Source organism: Pistacia vera, unplaced genomic scaffold, assembly GCF_008641045.1.
Source record: "Pistacia vera cultivar Batoury unplaced genomic scaffold, PisVer_v2 Contig314, whole genome shotgun sequence".
Lineage (NCBI taxonomy): Eukaryota > Viridiplantae > Streptophyta > Magnoliopsida > Sapindales > Anacardiaceae > Pistacia > Pistacia vera.
Genome location: NW_022196129.1, coordinates 281,692 through 300,730, shown reverse-complemented (window position 1 = coordinate 300,730; position 19,039 = coordinate 281,692). Strand labels below are relative to the sequence as shown.

Sequence of the window (19,039 nt, the reverse complement as noted above, 5' to 3'; positions counted from 1 at the left end):
GGCAGTCTAATGTACCTAATGGTTTGTACCAGGCCAGATCTGGCATACTTTGTGAGTTTAGTAAGTAGATTCTTGAGCAATCCGGGAAGACTCCATTGGTCTACATAAATGGATTCTGAGATACTTACAAGGATCAAAATCTGTGGGCATAGTTTTTAGTAAGAACAAGGAAGAAAAATACTGCATTAGAGATTATGTTGATGCTGATTATGCAGGGGACTTTGATAAGAGAAAGTCCACTTCAAGATTTGTTTTTACACTATGGGGAAATGTGATTAGCTGGAAATCAAAGCTTCAGCATATGGTTACTCTCTCATCAACAGAATCTGAATATGTAGCTTTGACAGAAGCATCAAAGGAAGCAGTATGGCTCAAGGGTTTTGTGAATGAACTGGAGCTGGAACAGAAAATTGTGGAGATCAAAAGTGACAGTCAGAGTGCAATATATCTGTCCAAGAACCAAGTCATCTACGAGAGGACGAAACACATAGATGTTAGAATGCACTTCATCAGAGAATTGATTGAAAAAGGAGAAGTCAAGGTTAAGAAGATAAGAGGCACTCACAACCCTGCAGACATGCTCACAAAACCAGTCACTGCAGATAAACATAGGCTCTGTATGAGCCTATTACATGTTCAAGCATAATTCAGATTTACCAAGGCCACTTAGGATGTCAATTCACAAGTCAAGGTGGAGAATTGTGATGATGATGTGGCTTGTGTATGCCACGGTGGAGTTCATCAAAGAAATCAGCTTCAACATTAAACCAATACAGCAGCGTTTCAGCTATCGGACTTAATGCATTATCTGGCACCCGAATTCCATTCTGTTTCAACAAAATGCACAGCTCACCTCATGCTCTCTTCTGGTTCCTTCTCAGCCCTACCAACAGAAGATTCTACAGCTTCTCTTCTCTAACAAAGTGCTGATTATACTGGACAGCTGGAGGATGATCAATGGAGTCCTGATCTGTATAAAATCAGATCTATTGTGCTGAAGAAAGCAGAGTTTTCAAAGAGATATTTCGGGTGTGTTCTTTTTTGTTTTTCCTGGCTATATACTCTCTGTAATCTTGGTTTCCTTGAGTAATAAAATACCCTATAGTGTGCCTTGAAGAGTGGATGTAGGCTATCTTAGCCGAACCACTATAAATCCCCTGTGTCAATTTCCTCTTTTGTTATTTCATGCTTTTCTTAATCTCTTAATTGATTGCTTGTTGATTGATAAGATTGTGTTAGCTCATTGATTGATTTAATCAGTATATCTGAAAGCCCTAATTAGTCACTACAATATAAAAAAGGAGTTTGATGAATCGGAAAAGTAAAACAAGGTGAAAATATAAAAGACAATTACAAAATAAAACTGAATTATTTATAGTAGTGAAAATTAAGACTACAAGCCTAGAGGTTTAACTATCAAATCCTTACTCAACTAAACTAATCTAGTTAAATCTAGGTTTATTTATCAGATAGTGACAATTAAAGTGGTGAAATTTCTTAGGCCACCTTAATTAAAGTGGTGAAATTTCTTAGGCCACCTTATCTTCATTTTATATAAACTCTTCATAGTTTTTTTCATTAATTTTATCACAGAGAGTGTTCCCATGGAGAAACACATGCTACTCTTTCTCTTGTTGTTGATCTCTTCTAGTTTGCTCCATGGATATCTCGCGTTCGCTGCAGGAACCGATGATGGGTCTGAACAGTGGGGATATGTTGAAGTTCGACCAAGTAAGTGTTACAATTGTAAAACTTAAAAAAATATTAATTGTTCTTGATGATGCTAATGTTATTTTTAATGCTTCAATGGTTACTTTTGCAATGGCCAGAGGCTCACCTGTTTTGGTGGCTTTATAAGAGTCCAAACAGAGTTGAAGATCCATCCAAGCCTTGGCCGATACTACTATGGCTTCAAGGAGGTCCTGTGAGTAAAAATTATAAACATGAAAAAATCCATAATCGCAACGTAGTTTGTTTGTTTAGTCTGGTTTACCTCTTAATTATATTCAGGGAAGCTCTGGTGTTGCATTTGGAAATTTCATAGAATGGACCATTAGATGGACATTGCAGCCCCGGAATTCTACATGGCTTAAGAAACAGATCTTTTATTTTGGTACAATGTTTAGTACTCCGATTCGTCCTTCTAAAAAAACCAAGTTTAGTAAACATTTTTCTTAATTTTAATGGAATTTAGAATAATCCAGTGGGAACAGGATTTAGTTACGTGGGCGACGAGAACTTTAGTCGTCGGAACTGATGAAGAGGCAGCCACTGACTTAACTACCTTGTTAAAGGAGCTCTTCAATGGAAACAAACCCTTCAAAGCGCTTTGTACATTTTTGCAGAGTCATATGGAGGAAAATTTGCAGCTACTTTAGGGTATCAGCTATAAGAGCCATTGAAGCTGAGAATTGAAGCTTCAACTCGGGGGTAATTAAGTACATGTTTTTATTGGCACAGCATGCATACAAAACAAATACATTATTTTTTTGTGATTCAACTAAATTTCAAGTACTATTGAGTATGTTATTACATTTGTGTTCAAATAATGCAGGAGTTGCTTTGGGTGATAGCTGGATTTCTCCTGAAGATTTTTGTGTATGTGGTTCCACTGATTGAAAATTTCTGTGTGCCAAATATTTCTCCATCTAAAAATGACTTGATTTTCATATTAAAATTGCTTACAACTAAAGATTAATTAATGCAGTTTTCATGGGCACCACTTCTCAAAGAGCTGTCACGAATGGACAACAAAGGTTTGAATGAATCGAACAGGTTCAGATTAAAATTTAATTGTCTCTGATTAATGTTTCGAAAAAGGCAAAATCAAATTAAGTTAGCATAATCCATTTTGCAAGAACAGTTTACTCCAAATTAAGCAGCAACTAGCAGCAGGTAAATATAAGATGCTGCAACAACATGGAGTAAACTCGAGGGTGTTATTTTCGATCACAGTAACAATGTGTATGGTTCTTTATGTCACACAATCAATTCATGCTTATATATTTTCTGTGGACATTTGCACGCAAAGCTTACAGAATTTTTTGTTGTAGATTTCTATAACTTCTTACTTGATACTGAAAATGACCCCATTGGGGGAACAACATCAGAGGAATTGAAAGGATCACTTGGAATCGATCGTTATTCTAAGTATCTTAGCACCAAGAAATTTTCAACAGCTGATGCTGGGACCTCAGCCTGTTGACCTTGATAAATTGATGAATGGGCCTATCAGAAAGAAGTTAAAGATTATTCCTGAAATGTAACGTAAGTTGATGTTGCTTAAACTACAAAGAGATTATTCTGTAGCTTACTAATCATTGTTGTCTAGCAGATTGGGATGACAATTGGGTTAGTTTTCCTGCCATGGCTGGTGATTTATGAAACCAAGAATCGATGAGGTAATAATGAATTTGTTTTTGTATATATAGACTTTGTGATACAGATAATGAGGGATTTAATTATTCTCTAGGATTCGTTTTGATTTATTTCTTTGTTCATTGCTATTATTAAATTAGATTTTGTGGCCTCTCTAATCCATCTTCGTTTTCTCCTCTTTCTATTGACAAAACATATTAAGTTTGAGTTGTAGAAAGTAATTAATTAACATTCTTCCTTAACTTTGTGGTTTAAAGGGGGACGACTCCTAGCCAAGGGCATCAATGTAACGATATACAATGGACAGGTCAGGAGTTTTCATTTTTGACATGAAAACTTGATTAATAATATATATATTGACCACCAACAACTGAATTTTTGTTAATATTTATATAGCTTTCTCTTATTGCTCAACAAAAGGAGTAGAAGCCTGGATTCAGAAGCTCAAGTATTACTCTCTTGTTCATTCAATGCTTGTGTGTTTTTTTTGGTTGTTCTGTTACTTTTAACTGATTCTATATTTCAGGTGGGAAGGGTTGAAAGATTTTTAAGCTTGGAGCGTTCTCCTTTATACTGTGGAAACGATGATCCCCACCAAAGTTTGTTACTTCATACAAGAATTTCTTTTTCTACTGGATTCTTGGGTCTGGCCACTTTGTAAGTACTCCATCAAATAGCTCTGTAAATTATCTCCTTCCTCACTCAATATTTGTGTTGAAAACTGTTATATATAATTTCCTCAGGTTCCGGCAGAGCACCCTTGTGTTTCTCTACAGATGATGGGGAACATTACTGGCTCACCTAATTACAATTCTCCTCATAAAGACAAAATAGGATTCACAAGAGACTTTAAATCAGCGAATTAAATAAATTAGAAATTTTCACAGCGATTCGTGAAAATTTCCCGAAGAATTTCTAGCTTTATTATCTACACAAAACATATTACTATCCGTAACTGAGATTTGGAGAATTGTTATATTTATATTTATATTGGGGTAGATTACATTAGACACAGAAAAAAACTCAACGCCAAGGATTTATTTACGTCGGACCAACTATAATAATGCCACTTATTTTAATCATACACCCAGATAATTAAATGCTCTCTTGCCCATTCTGCTCACAGAACTAAATCACAATCAAGAAAACACAAATTATTTTTATTGAAATTTCCTATCGACCCCCATAGTTTCAATTATTACTTGTGGTCCTTCTCTTCTATCTCGAACGCAGAGATTGGGAAGGACAGGGAGAGACCAGCTGCGCTGTGAACTTCACCTTCCCAGAACTAGGATCATCTATGGCATTTCACCAATCTTCACCCACATGAACAGCGCACTGCTTTTAATTCCACTAATTTTACGCATCCGACGGTTCTCAGCAAACGCCGTTAATTTGGTTTCGTAGGCACGGTGCGTCCGATGGCATGGAACTTGTGTTCGTAACGTTTATTTTGCTTGAGCCAAACGAAACCAGTGGCGCGGTTATAACCCATCTCGGTGAGGTCGTTGAGTGGGAGAAGACCTTTAGGAAGGTTGAGTTCTTGGAGAAATTCCTGACATTTTTGCTTGCAAAGATTGGCGCCATGGTGGATCTCGGCTCCTTCTTGGTGCTCTGCTATCAACTGTTGAGTCGCCATTTTTGTTTTTCGGCTGTATTGATTTGAGCTTTTTAGTTTGGACGAGCCTGTTAATTGTTGAGCTTATCAGTTATCATAAATTTAGCACGGATTGAGAGGCATCGCACGAATGGGTCTGTTGGGTCCATAGGTCCGCACAGCACAAAACTGTATAACACCATTTGGCAAGAATGGGCTTTAAACTTGGTACAAATGAGTTTATTTGGCTCACAAGATTGGACTTTTGGGATTGATATTTGAAAGTTTCAAAGGCAAGTGGTATTATTTAATCTCCACACAAATTCTTTTGAGTTCCAAAATTAAATAGAAAGTTTTAATAAATTAACCAAATTTAATTTATCAAAAGATGAACCTTTTATTCTCTTATTCTATAATAATTGACGTAATGTTTGTATCTCCTTCCGGTCTCCGACAAATTTCTCAAACTAGTGAAGACAAAACCAATTCTGTAATCTTCTCTTTGTGTGTGTTTTCATGGTCATTTCCTGGAATTTGTTTCCTAGTAATTGTCATCCGCCTTTGTTTTTTACTATGTCGCAGCTCCAAAGAGATTCTGAGACCAAAAATTTATGTACATAAGACGTTCAAAACCGCAACTATTAGAATTTGAGCACAATTTCATTAATTTAAAGTAAAACTCACTGTACTTTTACACTATTTCACTATAAATGTTTACTCACTAAACACTCTATTTCAATAGCTCTACACACTTATAGAGATTGAAAATGCGTGTTTTGTTAGTGATTCAATTGGATTATTTGTGAGAAAATTTGTTTAAACTACAAAATTTGAGTTAATTACTTCATAAATACTTTTTATGAGATCACGGATGTATTTTGAGCATTTTAAAGTTATAAACGATATTTGAATGAAGAAAAATGATGTTGATGGATTTGTGAAGAGTAGGAAAACGTGCAAGAATTGGAGTTAAAATGGGAAGTTATGATGCATTAAAGATAAGACTTAAAACCTGAAAATTCTTCAAGATGAACATGCTTCAATGTTTTAATCATAACTTGAGCTGTAGAAATGGGAATTGGATAATTCTTGTGACGTTGGAAAGCTTATTCAGAGCTATAAAATTAGTGTTGATGACTTTACTAAATTCTGAATATTCCAGATTCGTCGAACAGAAAGAAGGATCGTCGTTGCGACTATTTCTGTCACTGAAGTAATGGAATGCAGGCCTGATGGGCTATTTTATTTTCCTAGTACAAATCTAACTTGTCTAAGGCATTTAATTCTTGTCTAATTAACCTCCAAACCCTAGCACTATAAATAAGGGTCTTTAATTGGTTTTTAAGGAGATAAGAAGAAAGAGAGAAGATCGGCCACTTTTTGGAGATCAGAATTCTTGAGTTTTGGGTTCACTAGTTAGAGAAATTTTTCTATTTTCTTTCTTGTACTCATGTCCTTCAATACAATGGTTGTTTTTAGTATTGAAAGTATAAACTAAATTCTTTTCTAGGGCTGAATGCAACCCAATTTTATGAATATGCATTGAATTATTTGTTGTTAATTTTTATTAAGTTTTATTATTGCACTTAATGCTTTCAATTCTTAAGGGCCCAATTGAATGCTATCATGGGTTAGGTCGAGATTTGAGAGATGAAACTTAATTAGTCTAAGGTAATAACCACAGATTGAGTGAACTTTAAAGATAAGTTATCACGATCTGTGAGGCTCTGGTAAATCCATAAAACTTAATGACTCTTAACTTGTAAATCCATTTTAGAGATATTTTGGTTTGTTGATTAAGGGTTATTTGGTAGTTGTTCGAGAGAAAATATTAGAATATCAAGGAATTTGGCCTTTAGATAAGTTTAATTAGGGTAGCAATAATTGTCAATGCATAAGATTAAATTGGTGTGAAATCTGTGTCCTAGTTTAGTCATCTTGATTTTTACCAAAGTATAATAAAATTTTGCTTTTGTTTAATTTTTAGTTTGTTTATTTTTCATTAAATTATTTCTTAGGAATCTAATTAATCAAATGTAACAAGATATGTTATTTTGATACTTGGTAGTAGTGATTCTCTTGGGATTCGATACTCGTTTACTCAAGCTTTATTACTTCCGTGATTTATACACTGTAAAAACTCTGACACACTCCCTTAACTTCAAGGATGCACTTGCTTAATGAATCCTAGTGCATATTTATAAGTTATCTTCTCTCTAAATATCATTTCAAAGCTTCTTTCACTGGAATTTTAATACACGAAATCTTTACACTATGCCTTGTCAGAGACATTAATTTCAAATTCTGGATCTTACTCCTTCAAAAGAGTTAGTAGAATTGTTAATAACATTACAGAAAAGGAGGTTGATGACTAGAAGGCGATATAAGATGTATTTTAAAAGAAAATTTAGAAAACAAAACTGAATTATTTATAGTTGAAAATATTACAAGCCTAGAGGTTTTTACTCCTTTAAGTAACTATCAAATCCTTACTCAACTAAACTACTCTAGTTAAATCAACGTTTCATTATCGGTTCACTATAAATTGTAATCCGCTTTCATTTGGTTGCATTCTCCTATTTGTCTGTTTATTCTATCTATACAAGAAAAATTTTACTTATCTTTTGACATTTTCTCAAACTAATGCAAACAAATCCTGTAATCTTCTCATTGCGTGTAATTGTCACAGCCACTTATATATCAGATAGTGACAATCAAAGTGGTGAAATTTCTTATGCCAGTTTTCTTCTATTATATATACTCTTCCAGGCATTTTCATTGGATCACAGAGAGTGTTCCCATGGAGAAAAACTTGCTACCCTTACTCTTTTGTTGTTCTCTTCTAGTTTGCTCCATGGATATCTCGCATTCGGCGCAGGAACCGATGACGGTTCTGAACAATGGGGATATGTTGAAGTTCGACCAAGTATGTGAACATTTTTAAAACTATGCTAATGTTATTGTTAATGCTTTATGTTTACTTGTTCAATGCAGAGGTTCACCTGTTTGGTGGCTTTATAAGAGTCCATACAGAATTGAAGATCCATCCAAGCCATGGCCACATTACTGTGGATCCAAGGAGGTCCTGTGAGTAAATATTTTATAGACATGAGAATTTGATTTTCGCAATGTAGTTATGTTTGTTTAATCTGACTTGATTTTTATATCTAAATTTAGGGAGTCTCTGGTGTTGGGCTTGGAAATTTCATAGAAATAGGACCATTAGATGGCTATTTGCAACCCCGGAATGGCTTAAGAAAGCAGATCTTTATTTGTGGTACAATGTTCAGTAACTTCAAATTTTTTTTTTTTTTTTTTTTTTTTCTCTTTCTTCTTGAGTAAACTTTTTTCTTTACTTTAATGGAATTTAGGATAGTCCAGGGAACAGGATTTAGTTACGTCGATGGCGATGACGAGAACTTGCTCGTTAGAACCGATGAGGCTGCTGCCACGGACTTAACTACCTTGTTGAAGGTGCTCTTCAATGGAAATGAGACCCTTCAGAAAAGTCCTTTATACATTTTTGCAGAGTCATATGGAGGAAAATTTGCTGCTACTCTTGGGGTATCAACTGTAAGAGCCATGGAAGCTGGAGAATTGAAGCTTCAACTAGGGGGTAACTGACATTATGTTGTTACATAATTACCTCCATCTGCAGACATTTCTAATAGCATGTTATAAAGTACTTATCTTCGTATTGAAGTAATATTTGATTATGTTATTACATGTGTCAAAATGCAGGAGTTGCTTTGGGTAATACCTGGATTTCTCCCGAAGATTTTGTGGTATGAGATTTCATTATTAGAAAATTCCTCTGTGCCAAATATCTGTACATCTAAAAATAAGTTTGATTTTCCAATTAAAATTTCTTACACCTAATGACTAATCCAGTTTTCATGGGCACCACTTCTAAAAGACCTGTCACGAATGGACAACAAAGGCTTGAATGAATCGAACAGGTTCAGATTAAGAATTTAATTGTTTCTGATTAATGTTTGCGAAAAAGGCAAACTCAAATTAAGTTAACGTAATCCATTTGCAAGAACAGGTTAGCTCTAAAGATTAAGCGGCAACTAGCAGCAGGTAAATACGAAGATGCAACAACAACATGGAGTGAACTCGAGGGTGTTATTTTGGATCACAGTAATGTGGTATGGTTCTTTATCTCACTACAAATCAATTCATGCATATCTGCACACACTTTCGAATACAAGGCTTACAGAATTTTTAGCAATATAGTGATAATTGGAGTTTGCAGGACTTCTATAACTTCTTGCTTGATGCTGGGAATGACCCCTTTTTCAGAATAACAACAGCGGAATCGAAAGGACTTGGAGTAGATAAGTATTCTAAATATCTTATCAACAATAAATTTTCAACAGCTGACGCTGGAGCTCAGCCTGTTGACCTTTATAAATTAATGAACGGGCCTATCAAAAAGAAGTTAAAGATTATTCCTGAAAATGTAACGTAAGTTCCTGCTGCTTGAACCACGAAGAAGAGCTTGTATAAGTTGTTAACACTTTGGCTGACTACGTGGATCATTAACCACTCTCTTGCAGATGGGAGGAGCAAGTATATTCAGTTTTTTCAGCCATGACTGGAAATTTTATGAAACCAAGAATCAATGAGGTGATAAAATTTGTTTTGTATAGACATTGTCTGAGTTATGGAAAGTAATTAATTAACACTCAGCCTTTAACTTCTGTGATTTAACAGGTGGACGAGCTCCTAGCCAAGGGCATCAATGTAACGATATACAATGGACAGGTAAGAGTTTGAATTTTTGACATGAAAACTTTGATTAATAATAGATGTTTTGACCTCCAACAACTGAATTTTGGTTGATATTTATGATAGCTTGATGTGATATGCTCAACAAAAGGAGTAGAAGCCTGGATTCAGAAGCTCAAGTATTACTCTCTTCTCCAATTAATCTCGTGTGTTCGATTTTTGGTAGTTCTGTTACTTATTAACTGATTCTAAAATTCAGGTGGGAAGGGTTGAAACATTTTTTAAGCTTGGAACGTTCTCCTTTATACTGTGGAAGTAATGATTCAACAACTAAAGGATTTGTTAGTTCATATAAGAATTTCTTTTTCTATTGGATTCTTGCAGCTGGCCACTTTGTAAGTACTCCATCAATATATAGCTTTCTAATTATGTCCTTCGTCACTCAATTTTTTTTCTGATGAGAACAATTATAATTTTCTCAGGTTCCAGCCGAGCAGCCTTGTGTTTCTCTACAGATGGTGGGAAACATTACTCGCTCACCTAATTAGAATTTTACTCATAAAGGGCAGAAACAGTATTCACAAGAGACTTCGATACGCAGAATTGAAAGAAATAAAATAGAAATACACAGCAATTCATGAAAGTTTCTCGAAGCATTTGTCTACTTAAAGTTTATTACAAAAGATATTACTGTTCTGCAATAAAAATCGGAGAATTGTTATATTTTATGTCTGTGCACAGAGATTAATCTATTAATAAAACTAAAAACAAATCGCGCAGGCAAAGATGGCACTAATAAGGTAAATGCAAGAAATTTATGTACTCCCATCCGGGGACACCATGTAAGCACGCGGACAAGCCATGTGTCTCATGATTAGTTGAATACACATGTACTTATTTCACTCACGACCTACAATGATGACTCAATCCAGTACTTAAGAAAGCAAGAGCTCAGGCCTTGATTTTTTTATAGAATTATTTACAGTACAAGATGACCTTACAACTAAGGATTGAGACCTTGTAACAAACATTTTGATTTTAGAAATAACTCTCGAACCTTCAAAAAGCTTTTCGATATCTGCTCAACTCAAATTTTTGGATAGGCTTTGATTTGATTTGGTTGCATTTTACCTTTTATAATTGCTAGGCCAGTTGCCGGATAACATGGATTATATATTTGTTCCATTTCGTTCAAATACATATAGTTTTTTGACTTACTTAACTCTGACAATTCTCAAGCTAATGCAAACAAAACCATCATGTAATTTTCTCATTGTTTGTGTTTTCATCGTCATATTCCGCAACCTTGTAATTTTCATCTGCATTTGTTTGTTACTATGTGACAAAGAGATCAAGTATAAAGTTCCTTATGCGACATTGATTCCTTTTAGTACAAACTCTCCCAAGCTTTTCCATTTGATCATAGAGACTCTTTTCATGGAGAAAAATTTGCTGCCCTTCATTTTTTTGTTATCATCCCCCAGTTTGCTACACGGAAATCTTGCTCTCACTTCAGGGACCAATGATGGGTCTGAGAACAATGGGGATATGTTGAAGTTCGACCAAGTAACACATTCTTCAATCTTTCTATTTACAAATTCTTTTCTTGCTGTTAATTAAAGTTATTATTATTCATATGATTACTGTTGCAATGCAGAAGCTCACATGTTTTGGTGGCTTTATAAAAGTCCATACAGAGTTGAAGATCCATCCAAGCCATGGCCAATACTATTATGGCTCCAAGGCCCAGTGAGTAATATATATATATATGGTCATGGAACAATTAAAATCACAATATGATTAAACCTTGAATCTAAACTGATTCTGATATCTTATTTCAGCGCAGCTCTGGTGTTGGGTTGGGAAATTTCATAGAAATGGGACCATTAGATGGCCATTTGAAGCCTAAAAATTTTGCATGGCTCAAGAAAGCAGATCTTTTATTTGTGGTAAATATTTGTCACTTCATTTCTTTAATTTTTTACTGAATCATATCAACAATTTAAGTAAATCTTTTTCCTGATTTAAACGGAATTCAGGATAGTCCAGTGGGAGTAGGATTTAGCTATGTGGAGGACAAGAAATTGCTTGTTAAAACTGATGAAGAGGCAGCCTCTGACTTAACTATCTTGCTGAAGGAACTCTTCAATGAAAATGAGACCGTTCAGATAAGTCCCTTGTTCATTTTCGGAGAGTCATATGGAGGACGATTTACAGTTACTCTGGGAGTATCAGCTCTAAGAGCCATTGAAGCTGGAGAATTGAAACTTCAACTTGGGGGTAACATTATGTTTTCAGTAAATTTATCTAGTTTGTCAATGTTCGTTCTTCTGTTCAGGAAAGAACTTAGATAATACATACTGGAGTGATTTAACAATATCTAATTATGTGATTATGTATCTGCACACAGGCGTTGCTTTGGGTGATAGCTGGATTTCTCCTGAAGATTCTGTGGTATGTTCTTTCTTTGTCAGAAAATTTCAAAGTGCAATTTTTTATATGTGAATTTTTGTCTTGATATGCAGTTTACATGGGCACCATTTCTCAAAGACGTGTCAAGAATGGACAACAATGGCCTGATAAAATCAAACAGGTTCGGATTAAAGTTGTCATCTATAAGATTAAGTACACTAAAAAGCAAAATCAAATTAATTTAACATCATCCATTTTGCAAGAACAGATTAGCTCTAAGGATTAAGCACCAGCTTGCAGAAGGTAAATATGAAAACGCGACCACATCGTGGATTGCACTCGAGAATGTAATTTTCAGGCACAGTAACTATGTGGTATCTTTCGATCTCTCAAGCAAGAAAATATGTAAATGCACACAATGGTTACATAATTTTTAGTTACATTGTATCAACTGGAGTTTCAGGACCTGTATAACTTCTTACATGATCTTGGAAATGACCTGATTATCGATGGAATGACATCCAAGGAATTCAAAGGACTTGGAGTATATAGATACTCAAAATATCTTAGCAGCAAGAAATTATCAACAACTGATATGAAGAACCTGTTGACCTTGATAGCTTGATGAATGGACCTATCAAAAAAAAGTTTAAGATTATTCCTGAACACGTATTGTAAGTTTCTGCTACTAAAATGGTAAAAGAAGAGTTTGTATCAATTGATTGTCACCACTTTCCTGAACTGTGTTTGGATTACTCTACAATTTCATTTTTTTTTTTTTTTTTCTTCCTGATATTACCTGTTGTATTGCAGATGGAAAGAAGAAGAACTGTTAGTTTTTCCACCCATGATTGGTGATTTCATGAAACCAAGAATCAAACAGGTGGTGTTAAATTATTTTTGTATCGATTCTGCTAATTAAAATTAATATTCTGGGTTCAATTAACTTAGATCTTACTTTAAAGGTGGAAGAGCTCCTGGCCAAGGGAATTAATGTGACGATATACAATGGACAGGTAACGTTTTTCACAATCTGGAGTTAAAGGAAAACATTGAATTATTTTATTTTCTTTACAGGACCGTCCCGACCCTCCATATTCTTAAGATCTGGGTGCTCCTAAGTAATTAGGCGGCCAAGACAGATTCTGTGGGATAGGGAGGATCCAAACGGGTGCTGTCACAATCACAACCTGAAACTGAAATGGTTTGGTTGAATTTTATGATAGCTTGATGTGATATGCTCAACCAAAGGAGCTGAAGCTTGGGTTCAGAAGCTCAAGTATGGCACTCATTTCCTTTTTTCAGAATTAAATTTTGTTCTCATTTTAGTGTTATGTTGTCAGTAAATTGGTTCTTCTACTTCAGGTTGGATGGCCTGGAAGATTTTTTAGCTTGAAACGTTTTCCTTTATACTGCGGAAATGATGAATCAATCACCAAAGGATTTGTCACTTCATACAAGAATTTATTTTTCTATTGGATTCTTGGATCTGGTCACTTCGTGAGTACTTTATCAGAAGGTCTTTAATGGTCTCATTTACCTTCAGTTTTTGATGTTAAATCAATTGATTTCCTCAGGTTCCGGCAGAGCAGCCCTGAGTTTCTCTACAAATGGTGGGGAACATAACTCGGTCTCCAAATTATTAGTCTTAAACATAAAATGCAGAAATACCATCACTAGAGACATTGCAACGCAGAGTTAAATAGCTTTGAATTATTTACAGCGACTCAAAAGATTCTTGAACGTTAAAAGCATTTGTCACCTTAATTGTTTATTAGAAAACATATATCTCTGTATAAAATGGAATTTGTACTATGTAAATGAGTTTTAAAGATTTGTTGCAGTCGTGTTTATGAATAGTGAACAGTGTGTTTGTCATTATTAACTCACTTCCAAAAACACAACAACTATATGGTGTCACATGCTTAATCTTCTAATAGATGGGATCGGTAGAACTCACTTTTAAAAACTAATTCAAAGAAAAATGATGTCCAACCACATATATACATCGTAACAATCCAACAATTATACGATATGAGATAAATTTAACTTCTAACAATCACCTTTTATTAGACCTGGTAAAACGAGTATTGACACGCCAACCTGACATGAACATGACACGATTTAAACGGGTTGAGTTGACACAAATAATATTTGGGTCGGGTTCGAGTTTGAACGCTAAACACGATTACTGTTGGGGCCAAAAAATGGTATAGGCCCTAGCAGGCCCAAATACGAAACACCTTCTATCTAGCCCAAAGTCAAGGCATAATCCTAGTTGGATCCACGATAAGATATTCATAATGGGCTAGCTCATTTCACAAATCAGGCTATTCATAGATTGGGCCTGACCACTAAGGCCTAAATCCGATTAGGCCTCGTCGTCAATTTATATGGGCCATAGCCCATCAATCCAAATCATTCTAGAATCCAAAGTTTATTCCAACTCTAAAGCCATCTACTTCCTATTTTAGTATAGTCCTGATCTTTCTAGAAGACCCATCAATATCCTAATTCCTCTAAGATCCTGGATCTTACATTGAATATGATTTTAACTCCTTTAAATGTAGGAAATCAAGGATTTTCCTATTCACTAAATCTCTATTACCATGGACTCATAATCCTACTAGGATTTGGAGATCCTACAACTACAATATAAATAAAGGTATGTTCTCTCATGAGGCATTCAACCTTACACCTAAAAATCCCCTTGTTCTCACGCTTGAGAGCTATACATCGCCGTCATAGTTCTAGTCTCCGACTAAACTATTGGTAACCCTCTCTTTCCCTTACCTTCACTAAATTAGCCTCTTTCAATCGAAGATGAGCGTCGGAGTGCCTAAGGCAAACGCCACCCTAGGTGTTTCCCGTTTGCTTCATGCTTGTTTCTTTATGTGTGTAGGTGCAACGGATTGCTAGTGGAATCAATTTCACAGGATCAGATCCTCTTTTCCATAACTGTAGATTTCACCATCTATAATTAAACTTGAGGGTTCTTAACCCGCAAATCCATTTATGACACACGAGCCCATTTATAACACGCGAACTTGTTAATTATTACAATTGAAAGAATGTGTCTTACAATGTTATTTTCTTATTGTTATTAATGGTTCACAAGAATTATCTTATGGTTTTTCCAGTCTTGTATGTTGGCTAAAATGTGAAACTTTTCACCATTTCAAGTTGAAATGGATCACAATTTCTTCGATGAGTTTTAACTTATGATGCAGTTAATGTAATATCCCACTTGAGGTACGTATTTAAGAGTTGTTGTATTAGTTAAAAGTTTACTGTTTCAGTTTCAATTGAGTTGGTTGATTGGTTGTCTTGAAATTGGTTGAATTTTGATGAAGTTTGGAAATCCAATCTTCGCCGGGGCGAAGAAGAAGCTTCGCCGCGGCGAGGAGGAGCTGCACCCACGGGTAGGTTCTGCCTTGTTTCGCCGGGGCGACGGAAAGTTCTTCGCCGCGACGACGAGCCTAATAAAAAGTTTCTTGAGTTTTCTAGAGAATTCTTCTTTTGGAACACAATGACCATTCTACCCCTAATTAGTAGGAAAAGTGGGGAGTAAAATGTAAGGAAATTTAGTAGAGATTGTGTTTGGATGGGGGTGTAGTTGTAAAGAATCAAAGGATATAGATGGAATTTCTAAGGAAGGGCAAGGGCAAAATGGGAAAGGATGCTTATAATATGAGCTAAAAAGAGTTAAAGTGTAGAGAAACCCTTTATTCATTCNAAGTAAATGCATTTTTAGAATTTATCTTAAGAACAAAATAGATAACCATTCTTTGGTTGGAATCGATTTCTTCTTGTGAAAATTTATTATGACTATGTTTGAGAAAAAATTCTAAGCTATATATATAGAAGGCAAACGTCTTATGAATAATCTTTTTTATTTATTTTTATTTTTATTTTTTATTTTTATGTTGATTAATGACTAATGGATCATTATTTGGTGATTTGGCTCACTTAATTAAGCTCTATGGCACTTTCCCATGTACCTGAATATACCAATTAAATAATGATATATTGTTTTATTTATCAGAGTGGTTATTTTCATTTCCATGAAAAATTATATTTTATGAAGTTTAGTTGGTTTATAGCTTTCAAATCTGGAATCCACAGACGGCAATTCATTCTCAGAATATAAAAGAAAAACACCAAATAAATTATCATTAATTAAAAGAGATGCTTCTGTCACAAGGTTTCCTTTGGGACCGTTTCACAAAATAAGAAAATCCACCAAAGCTTATTAGCAACATCATACGTGGGGAGCAATAATTTCACAACTAATTACACCCCAATCCTCTCTTCACTTGGCACTTCACTTGCTACTTACAAAATGGTATTCCAATCTTAACCTGCCCTCCATAATTGAAACATCAACTACAAGTTTTTCCATGACAAAAAGGGTTTAAATGCATTATAATCTTGCATACAGAATGGCATTGTAGAACTAGCCACTTAGTGTTGTCTTAGGTATATTAAGAGAGAGAGAGAGAGAATGAAGTACGATTCTATACTTGCTAGAAGCTTCAGCCGGTACGAGCAGAAGAAGTTCAGATATGGGGCATTATTTGGTTGCTTGCTGGTCATTTTGAGTTTCTGCACTGTGTTTAAGCCTTATTTTGGTCCGCTACCAGTTTGTAAGTACTTCATTTTGGTTCTTATATATAATCAACGTAAGAGCACATATATATCTTTCTAACTATGATGGATGTGTTTTGCAGTAAATTTGCGGGTATCGATGGGGGCCGGTCTGAAGATGTTAATGGTCAAGGACACAAGGAGTTCCAATAAAATAATCAGAGATACTAGCAGCTCTAAATACATCCATGAGAATATAAGCCATAATTCTCGACATGTAGTTGATGAAATTACCAATATTACTTCCCAACATATTGTTAAGAATGCAAGCAGCAGCCGGAATATAGTTGGGGACGTAAGTAAATCTCTACCTTTGGTGGATGGAATTAGTAATAGCTCTCAGCAAACAGTTAAGAACATCACGAACAGCTCCCACCAATTGGTTAAGGATAACGACAATTTACAGCACATAGCTAAAGGTAAGTTTTGATTAACTAGTATTAACAAATGAAGATTATTATCTTATATCATCACTGACTCGAGTTATTTCGGGTTTCCTTTCTGAAGTTCCAGAGTTTGTCCCAAAGGAAGTAGTACTAGAGCCAGTCTGCAATTTCACGATAAGGTCAGACTTTTGCGAGACCAACCATGATATATTGATTGATGGAAGTTCCGCCTCTGTATTTATTCCTTCAAGTACTCATCAAACAGGAATCTCGTCACAAAACAGTTCATGGATTATCAGGCCTTATGCTCGAAAAGGAGACGAAGCCGCAATGAATAGCGTAAGGAAATGGTCAGTAAAGTCAGTGATTGATCCCCAACAACTCCCACAATGCACCAAAAATCACAGCGTTCCAGCCATTATTTTCTCCAATGCAGGATATGCAGGAAACCATTTCCATGACTTCACTGACATCGTTATTCCTCTGTACATGTCTTCTAGACAGTTCAACGGAGAAGTCCAATTTCTCATTACAGACAACGGATATTGGTGGATCAAGAAGTTCAGAAAGCTACTCAAGAAGCTGTCTAGATATGATATCATCGACATTGACAAAGAAACTGATGTCCACTGCTTTCCAAGAGGGATTATTGGCCTTAAACGCTATGACGGTAGAGAGCTGACCATTGATCCTTCTAAGTCTTCTCAATCCATGAAAGACTTCAGGGAGTTATTAAGAAGTTCATATTCATTACCCAGAGCTACAGCTATTAAAATCAAGGATGGTGAAAAGAAAAAGCCTCGACTTCTGATTATTTCTCGAAAGAGAACACGGTCTTTTACAAATGCAGGTAAAATTGTTGAAATGGCTAGAAGATTAGGATACAAAGTAATTGTGGCGGAGGCAACAATGAACGTACAAAAATTTGCAGAACTTGTAAATTCTTGTGATGTACTGTTGGGAGTTCATGGAGCTGGGTTGACCAACATTGTTTTTCTTCCTGAAAACGCGGTGGTTATCCAAGTAGTACCATTAGCGAAGGAATGGTTATCAAGATTTTATTTTGAAGAGCCTTCAATGGCTATGAATTTGAGTTACTTGGAGTACAAGGTCAGAGCAGAAGAAAGCAGTCTAATACAACAATACCCACTTGATCATCAAGTCCTGAAAGACCCCTCCTCCATCCGGAAACAAGGATGGGAAGCATTTAAGTCAGTGTACTTAGACAAACAAAATATACAGCTTGATTTGAAACGGTTTAGAGGTACTCTGCTAAAAGCCCGTGAGCTTTTGTCTCGCTAGATATACATATATTTTTCAATAGGAAACCAATTTCAACAAATATCAATTGTTCAATCCATCGTCCTTTTACGTTCACTGTTTCAGTTTCTAATTAGAAAATATACTATGTGTACAAGGAAGCTTAGCATTTTAATAAACTATAAATGTACGATCAATTATACCTACATTTAATTTCTCAACCCACTGACTATCGAGGGGTATTTAATTGAACGACTCAAGATGCATGCCTATGAGGTTTTGCCATAAAAAAAGCATGAATTAAGGGGTATTTAAGTTCACAATGCACACAGCTCCCAGTAATTGATTAACAACAGTAGCAATTAGATTATTTAGATCTTAGTAATAAACCTATATGACATATATATAGTGTTTTGATATTTGGTATCTGAAGTTCCAAATTTTATAACACAGAACATAGAACCGGTTTGCAAATTCCTGAAAAGATGAGAATTTTGCGAAACCAACCGTGAAACAAGGATTCATGGAAGTTCTGCAACTGTATTCATTCCTTCATACACAGGTGAAATAGGCATCTCTGTAGGTTTTTTAGCTAGAGAATACTAAGGCATCTCTGTAGGTTTTT

At 35.3% G+C, this 19,039-nt stretch overlaps 2 protein-coding genes and 2 pseudogenes across 2 annotated transcripts; all 4 read left to right on the top strand.

The window, feature by feature from the left end:
• Positions 1–1,604: 1,604 nt before the first annotated feature.
• Positions 1,605–3,205, top strand: LOC116136465 (annotated as a pseudogene).
• A 4,824-nt stretch (positions 3,206–8,029) lies between these two features.
• Positions 8,030–10,416, top strand: LOC116136464 (serine carboxypeptidase-like 51). Its single transcript, XM_031422163.1, has 12 exons — positions 8,030–8,062; positions 8,153–8,259; positions 8,347–8,591; positions 8,717–8,760; positions 8,867–8,934; positions 9,024–9,126; positions 9,234–9,445; positions 9,538–9,607; positions 9,695–9,745; positions 9,836–9,888; positions 9,969–10,104; positions 10,192–10,416. The coding sequence occupies exons 1-12, from the start codon at positions 8,030–8,032 to the stop codon at positions 10,255–10,257; spliced, it is 1,188 nt and encodes a 395-aa protein (XP_031278023.1). The 3' UTR covers positions 10,258–10,416.
• A 730-nt stretch (positions 10,417–11,146) lies between these two features.
• On the top strand, positions 11,147–13,877 carry LOC116136477 (annotated as a pseudogene).
• Positions 13,878–16,857: 2,980 nt separating this feature from the next.
• LOC116136476 (alpha-1,3-arabinosyltransferase XAT3-like) lies at positions 16,858–18,456 on the top strand. The gene is made up of 2 exons (XM_031422177.1): positions 16,858–17,187; positions 17,276–18,456. Exons 1-2 carry the CDS (start codon positions 16,869–16,871, stop codon positions 18,454–18,456), a joined length of 1,500 nt encoding a protein of 499 aa, XP_031278037.1. The 5' UTR covers positions 16,858–16,868.
• Positions 18,457–19,039: the final 583 nt, after the last annotated feature.